This window comes from Galeopterus variegatus, unplaced genomic scaffold, assembly GCF_000696425.1.
Source record: "Galeopterus variegatus unplaced genomic scaffold, G_variegatus-3.0.2 Scaffold4208, whole genome shotgun sequence".
NCBI lineage: Eukaryota > Metazoa > Chordata > Mammalia > Dermoptera > Cynocephalidae > Galeopterus > Galeopterus variegatus.
Genome location: NW_007730319.1, coordinates 190,235 through 198,936, shown reverse-complemented (window position 1 = coordinate 198,936; position 8,702 = coordinate 190,235). Strand labels below are relative to the sequence as shown.

The window sequence follows — 8,702 nt, the reverse complement described above, 5'->3', positions numbered from 1 at the left end:
ATAATAATCATATACATTGTATATTGACAAAATAAAAATTAAAAAAAAAATAAAATAAAAATAAAAAAAAATAAAAGTAATGCTGTGACACCACATAAAAAAAAAAAAAAAGAAAAAAGAAAACTTTCCCTACTACAGTGGGGCCTGAACACTCCTTAAATGAAGTGAGCTCACAGCCTCTAGCTAGAACAACTAAGATGTTTTCTTAAACGGCACACCAGGTTGGTCCTGCTTGCTCCAGAAGTTTGTTATTCAAGAGATGTTTGAGTATTACAGTGGGAACTAAACAATGATTAACCTGACCACTACAGGACTGTCCTGTTTGCTCTTCCAGCTGGCAGGTGCTCAAGGGCATTCTAGTTTCTCATGGGAATCTCCATGTCTCTTGCTGCTTTCTTGGTCTTCAGTGTCTGGATACTGAGAAAGATCTAGGGTCAAAACTCGGCTGAACATGCATTCCTTATACTGAAATGGAGAAAAGACAGTTAAAAGTCAGTTCCCCTAATAGGGAAATGTATTATTAAAGTAACATAAGAGCTATTAGTGAGTCTAGATTTGCATTAAAAAGGAACCTTATTGTACATAAAAAGTTATCAATTATCTGCATTTACGTCAGTTTTATTTGTTATATTAACTTCTCAATATACATTGTAGTTGATTTTCATGAACCTTTACATGTTCCTCTTTCCCCTCCTCCCCTTACACCCCACTATATCATATCTGTTCACTTGTCTTAACAAGTTCAAGGGATTGTGATTTTTGTGTCAGTTGTTTTTTTAAATATCGGGCCGGCCTGGTGGCACACTGCTACAGTGCGCCGCTTGGGAGTGCGGTAGCGCTCCCGCCGAGGGTTCGGATCCCACATGCAGACCAGCCGCTCACTGGCTGAGCGAGGTGCGGGCACGGCACCGAGGGTTGCGATCCCGTTGCCGGTCCCGGTCCGGTGCGGGCACGACGCTGAGGGTTGCGATCCATTGCCGGTCACGAAAAAAGACAAAAAGGAAAAATAAATAAATAAATAAATAAATAAATAAATAAATATTATCTGGTATGAGATTTTCCATTTCTCATGCAGCATATTTCCAGGTGTTCCCCTAACATTCTGTAAATTTATTTTTATCTTACCTTAAAGGAAAACTCAGGAAGTAAACCCAACTGCCCAAAACCAAATGACTTCAATTAGGCACTCTGCTCAGTTTGCTCAGGTAAGTATTCTAAATGGCTTAAGAAAGGTGTGTTCAAGATGTGATGTAGTGAGGGGGGGGGAGAGTGAAGGGTGAAAGAGGAATGAGTAAAGGGACAGGAAAACCAACTACAGTCTAACTATAATTTATATTGAGAAGTTAAATTTTTTTTAAAAAGGTGTTTTCAGTTTCTAAAAGATACCGTCAACCTGGAACTTCTAGTGAATTTTTTGGTTTTTTCCTCTGATACATTTGGAAGATAAATAGTTCATTGTTCTACCACAGTGCATTTGTTTTTGCTTAAAACATTCAAACATGACAGAAATATGAAATATAATATTAACAGGTTACTCTGTGTAAGTTAATATGTACTACTATTTTATCAAACAAAACTATTAATGTTCTATAATTTTCAATTTGTTTCTTTCACTTGAGTATATCTTAAATTTCCATTGACAGTCATAGGAAAATATCTGGATAGTTATTTTTAAGTCTTATTTTATTAAAAAATCATTTAAACCTATATTTATTTACTACAGAAGTCAGACGGTATCTACAAACATCATTTGGAACTTTTAGTTATAAAAGGAAAGCCCTGCAGCTGTAGGGGTACTAAGTGGGTTTATAGCAGTTTCTCCTCTTCCCCTTTAGTTTATCTTTACCTCTGGACGGATGTCTTTTCTGCATCAGCTTTGGAAAAGAACCCTTCTTTTAAGGTAATAATTATCATCTGAAACTGTTTTTGACTCTGCTCTTTGATGTAACTTGATACCTGGGTGGAAAGAAAAGTCATATAATTCATCAGCAAGGAAAAGACTTGTTTGGACTTTGGGGACAGTGATCCTGCATGTCTCTGAGTTTGCCCATTTTAGGTGGTAAGGCACTCAGTTGCCTTTCTGGTAATTATTTAAATCAACCACAGTTGCAAAAATGGAAATAGCTTAGATTCTAAAATATAAGAGATAGGTAAAAATATATGTATTAACTTCATTAAACCCGTGATCTAAAACTTTAAGAATAGGGCTTTCTATATACAGTATCATGTCATCTGCGAAAAGAGAAAGTTTGACTTTGTCTTTTCCAATCTGGCTTCCCTTTAGTTCTCTCTCTTGCCTGATAGCTCTGGCTAGTACCTCCAGTACTAGGTTAAACAGAGGTGGTGAGAGTGGGCATCCTTGTCTTGTTCCTGTTCTTAAGGGAAAGGCTCTCAGTTTTTCCCCATTCAGAATGATACTGGCAGTGGGCTTGTCATAAATGGTTTTTACTGTGTTGAGATATTTTCCTTCTATACCTAATTTGTTGAGAGTCTTTATCATGAAGGGATGTTGAATTTTGTCAAATGCTTTTTCAGCATCTATTGAGTTAATCATACGGTCTTTGTCCTTGAGTTTGTTGATGTGAAGTATCACATTTATTGACTTTCATATGTTGAATCATCCTTGCATCCCTGGTATGAATCCCACTTAATCAGAGTGTATATATACATTTTTTATATATTTGCTGTATTCTGATTGCTAATATTTGTTGAGGATTTTTGCATCTAGGTTCATCAAGGATATTGGCCAGCAATTTTCTTTTTTTGTTGTGTCTTTATCTGGTTTTTGTATCCGACCAAATGTTGGGTCCATAGAATGAGTTTGGAAGAATAGCTTCTGTTTCTATTGCTTACAATAGTTTGAGGAGAATTGGTATTAACTCCTCTTTAAAAGTCTGAGAGAATTCAGCTGTAAAGCCGTCTGGCCCTGGACTTTACCTTGACAGAAGATTGTGAATTATCACTTCAACCTCCTTGCTTGTTATTGGTCTGTTCAGGTTTTCTATCTCTTCTTGGTTCAATCTTGGTAGTTTGTATGTGTCTAGAAACTCATCCATATCTTTCAGAGTTTCATATTTGCTGTCATACAGTTATTTATAATAGTCTCTAATGATTCTTTATATTTCTGTGGTATCAGTTGTAATGTCTCCCTTTTCATTTCTGATTTTTGTTATCTGTATCTTCTCTCTTCTTCTTTTTGTTAACCTACCTAATGGTTTGTCTATTTCATTTATCTTCTCGAAACACTAACTTTTTGTATTTTTGATCTTTTCTATTGATTTTTGGGTCTGTATTTCATTTAGTTCTGCTCTGATCTTAATTATTTCTTTCCGTCTACTACCTTTAGGTTCGGATTGTTTTTGTTTTTCAAGTTCTTTGAGGCATAGTGTTAGGTCATTTACTTGAAGTCTTTCCATTCTTTTGATGTAAACATTTATTATAATAAATTTGTCTCTTAGTACTGTGTTTGCAGTATCCCAAAGGTTTTGGTATGATGTATCTTTATGTTCCCTAGTTTCAAGAAATATTTTGATTTCCTGTTTAATTTCTTCTTGGACCCATTGGTCGTTCAGGAGCCCATTGTTTACTTTCCAAGTATTTGTATAGTTTCCAGTGTTTTGAACTCCAAGAGTTAGAAAATAACTTCAGTAAAGTTGCAGGATACAAAATAAATGCCCCCAAATCAGGTTTATTTACATACTCAAATAATGAACTAACAGAAAGAGAAATAAAGAATGTAAGCCCATTTACTATTGTCAAGAAAAAAATAAAATACCTAGGGATCAATTTAACCAAGGAGGTGAAAGACCTCTACAATGAGAACTATAAACCTCTTCTGAAAGAAATTAAAGAAGACACAAAAAGTTAGAAAGATATTCCATTCTTTTGGATTGGAAGAATTCACATGATGAAAATGTCTATACTACCCAAAGCGATCTACAGATACAGTGAAAACCCCATCAAAATACCAATGACATTCTTCATGGAAATGGAAAAAACAATCTTAACTTTCATATGGAACAGCAAAAGACCGCTAATAGCCAAAGTAATTCTGAGCAAAAAAAAAATAAAGGTGGAGGCATAACACTAACCTGACTTCAAGTTATACTACAAAGCTATTGTAACCAATCCAGCATGGTACTGATATATAAACAGATATTCAGACCTGTGGAGTAGAATCGAGAACCCAGAAATCACCCCTCAGGCTTATAGCAATCTGATATTGGACAAAGGCAACAAAAATCTACATTGGGGAAAAGACTGCGTCTTCACCAATTGGTGCTGGGAAAACTGGATATCCATATGAAAAGAATGAAACTAGATATGCATCTCTAACCATACACTAAAATCAACTCAAAATGAGTCAAAGACTTACGTATGAGACCTGAAACTGTAGAATTCCTGACGGAAAATATAAGTTAAACAATTCAGCAAGTAGGTCTGGGCACAGACTTTATGAACTTGAGTCCTAAAGCAGAAGCAGCAAAAGAAAAAATAAACAAATGGGACTATATCAAACTAAAAAGCTTCTGTACAGCAAAAGGAAACAATCAACAGAGTGAAACAATAACCTACAGAGTGGGAGAAAATTTTTGCTAACTATGCATATGACAAGGGATTAATATCCATATTATACAAGGAACTCAAGCAATTATACAGTAAGAAAACAAATAATCCAATTAAAAAATGGGAAAGGAGCTGAATAGACATTTTTCAAAGGAAGACATACAAACACCCAACATGTACTTGAAAAAATGCTCAACATCACTAGTCATCAGTGAAATACAAATTAAAACTACATTTACATACCACCTCACCCCAGTTAGACTGGCTATAATCAAAATGATGGTGAATGACAAATGTTGTCGAGGGTGTGGAGAGAAGGGAACACTCCTGCACTGTTGCTGGGACTGTAAATTAGTACAACCACTATGGAAAACACTATGGATGTTTCCCAGACAGCTCCAGATAGATCTTCCATATGATCTAGCAATCCCGCTTCTGGGTATATACCCAGAGGAATGGAAATCATCATGTCGAAGGGATACCTGCACTTCCATGTTCATTGCAGATGTTTCCAATAGCCAAGTCATGGAACCAACCTAAGTGTCCATCAATGGATGACTGGATAGGGAAGCTGTGGTATATATACACCATGGAATTACTACTCTGCCAAAAAAAGAATAAAATACTCCCATTTGCAACAACACTGATGAACCTAGAGAAACTTATTTTGAGTGAAATAAGCAAAGCACAGACGGTTAAATACCACATGCACTCACTCAAATGTGGGAGCTAATAGAGAAAGAAGGAAGGAAAGAAAGATCACAGTGGTATGTTGGACTTGCAGAGGGAGAGAACATTTCTTGGGCTACGAAGTGGAGTGGGGGGGAAGGGGGAGGGGGAGGGAGGTTGGGGATGGTTGCATGGGTGACATGGGTGCAAATGCAGTTTGTGCTAATACATAAGCTGCCAGTGTGAATCTGGCCCTCACATCATGGGCACAAGAGGTGGGGTTACAATCAGCTTTGTATCTCATGAATATTCATAACCAATTAAAAAAAAGAACCCAGAAGTAAATGAAAAACAAAACAAAACAAAAAACAAAACTTTAAAGAATACAGCTCTAACTTGAGGTAATGTCATCTGAATGTGCAATCAGCCTTTATAACAACGTAACTGTCACTCCGATATTTTATGAGTGAACAAGGACTGGTGTTTCAACTTCCAGCTTCTTATTTTGCCAATTCAAGCCCTAAAAATGGGAAATACATGGCAATTAAATATGTATTCATAATCCGTAATCCAGTTATTTGCTTAGAGGTGAACTCGGGCTCCTTCAGGAAGCTCAATTCCAAAAGAAATGCGAGTATGAGCAAAATACTCTGGATAGAAATGAGTCTTGGTGAACAAACTAGTCACAGCTTGGAGAATGACAGAGAAGAACTTAGACTCGAAGTAACAAGAGTCTAACAAGATACTTGCCAACTCCTTAGATCTCTGGAAGACCTGGAGTGGGTCTGTGTGTACTGGTCCTGACTGCACCCAAAACACTCTGGAAACAAGCTTTGGAAGCAGGAACGGCAGCTTCATTTGAGGAATGAGTCACCAGCTACGTACAGTGAATGATGAGGGAGGAAGGAAACTGCTCTGCTCTTGGCTAAGAGGCTGAATTCATAGAAGGAATTAGAGGCAACTAACTAATCGTAGCTACTATGATGCAGGACTAAAAGTCTTGGGATAGTGATAGGAAAAGAAGAGGAGATAGGATGAAAGATGTATGGCGTGCAGTTTGCTTGGAGAGTTACCTATTATAAAAGTCGGGCACCCTGATCACAAGGAAGAGTGGAGGCTGCTTCATAGTTGCTCATAGTACATAAGTGCTCACACTCAATTCAGCAACGGAGTGCCAGGATCATAAATCTCAAAGGGATAATGGAAACTAACAGGTTTTAATACATAGGATAGGTGCTAATGGAAGTCTTAAGTAAGGCCTACTCCCTGGAGATGATACCAATGTGAGCATCAAATTTTGCTAGAAGATGTGGATACCTTGAATGAAACCAAAGAAAGCACCAGCCCACAAAGATTTCCTGCCTCACCGAATATGGGATACAAAGTACCAAAATTTTCCTCCTAAGGGGAGATTTCTCCCAAATGGGTCAGACCATGGAGTCCAGTCAGCTGATGTAGACTCCTGTCATTCAAGAGAGACAAATCAGGACTTTCTCTCGCTCCTATGTTTTCTTCTTCCCCCAGTCAACATGAAGTTTCTGGCACAGACTTTTTTGTGTGGTATGGAGCTGAAGTGATGTTCTTGTGTATCCTGTGCCATATTAAAAATGGAGGGTCCCAGAAAGATTTGGGGTAGATGAATACAACTTGGGAAATGCTGAGAGACTACATTCATGCCATAAGAAGGTATCTCACGCTGCAGCTCTGCAACTCCCCCTGACTCGCCCAGGCATCTCAGGAGAGAATCAACAGAGTAAGAATCAGGGAGGTCAGCTTCAGAGGCCCACAACCTACTGGGCAGCAGCCTAAGACTGAAAACATCTCTCAGGGGTAGGCTCAGCCAAGCTCACAAAACTAGATTATAAACCAGAATGCCAATTTACAAGTAAGTAATGAGAACTGTATCTGTCAGCATGACCTTAGAACAGCCTTCTTGTAAGCAGCCATTAATGCAAAGCCAAGACATTTCTGGAAACTAGATGGGCCCGGAATCAGAACCAGAAGAGTCTAATTCATCCACCTCTAATGGCAGGAGGACCATGATACCGCAATTCTGCAGGCTGGAGCTGTCCCTGACTCAGGCGGTGATGGGCACTGCCATGGTTTGCTTTTGTCCTTTGTTCATGTTCCATGGCTGACCCCATTCTTCTATCCCTAATTCAATCTAATTACACTCAAGCTGTGTGAGCTGTGAGCCTGGGTCTTTAACATGGGCCCAGAATCAGAACCAGGAGAGTGTAAATCATCCACCTCCAATGGCAGGAGGACCATGATACCGCAATTCTGCAGGCTGGAGCTGTCCCTGACTCGGGCAGTGATGGGCACTGCCAGGATTTGCCTTTATCCTTTGTTCATGTTCCATGGCTGACCCCCATTCTCCTATCCCTAATTCAATCTAATTGCAGTCAAGCTGTGTGAGCTGCGAGCCTGGGTCTTTAGGTAGCTCTGTAAAATCTACCTACCGATCTTCGAATGCTGACTAAAATTTAACTTACAAGTTGAACTGTTACCTTAGCTCGCTCATTCTCTCAAATACTGAAAACAGGATCACGCCCAAGTGAGTTTTGATAAAAGTGGGGAAGTAGAATTTTATTTAGAGATATTATTCACAGACTTTATTAAACAGCTAATTTGATCCATGAAACCAAATAAACCTGTGGCCTGCTATTAATTGCCCTCTAATTCCCAATATCTAGATTTGGGAGAAGCAAGGTGTGGTGGTAGTAATGCTGTTGATAAAGCAGGTGATCCTTGTTTGACCCCTGTGTGGATTTCCTATCTACTCTTGAGGGTCGCCTAAACCTAGAATGAAAACTGAATCATCCTGTTTTGAGATACTTAACTTAGATTTGTAATGTATTGATTTTTATTCAGCAATTACCATTGCTTGCCCCAGAACCCTGTTGGTTCAGGGTAAACTGCCTTCTGACTGCCATTACAGATATTCTGTTGAAAATTAAAAGCAGAAAGAAACTTACTTTGCCAATGTTAGTATTGTCCAGAGCTGCATCCACTTCATTTAAAACAAACAATGGAGCAGGCTGAAAACTAGAAAAACATTACAGTAAAGTAAGTTACAATTTTCTATTTGTTTAACAAAAGACTTGAAGGAAAGCATTAACATTATTCAGAGTAAATAAGATGCATCTTTTTGGACACTTTTGTCTAGGTAATCAAGGACCTTTATGCTGCTAAATCCAGTGCTCATCCTGTGTGACCTATGCAAGGAGTACTCAGTCATCCCCCTCCTTGAAACACTAGGACGACACAGTCTACTGCCCTCACCCACTGCTCCCTCTGCATCTGTTCTGCTAACAGGTCATCTCTCTGACCTTGAACATGGCCATGCCCTCAGGGTCAGGGTTTAGCACTCTCCTGTATCTAATTACTCCCTCAGTGATTTCATCTGGTCTCAAAGTTTTAAACACCATCCAAATCCTGACAGCTCCCAATACTCCTACCAATCA

The 8,702-nt window shown here is 38.6% G+C and overlaps 1 protein-coding gene across 1 annotated transcript in view; it reads right to left on the bottom strand.

The window, feature by feature from the left end:
- Nucleotides 1–176: 176 nt before the first annotated feature.
- Nucleotides 177–8,702, bottom strand: part of LOC103602581 (structural maintenance of chromosomes protein 1B-like) — an 82,936-nt gene continuing 74,410 nt past the window's right edge. The window contains 3 exon segments of the mRNA XM_008586995.1: nt 177–501; nt 1,855–1,956; nt 8,214–8,283. Coding sequence (XP_008585217.1) covers nt 346–501; nt 1,855–1,956; nt 8,214–8,283 — 328 coding nt within the window. The 3' untranslated portion in view covers nt 177–345.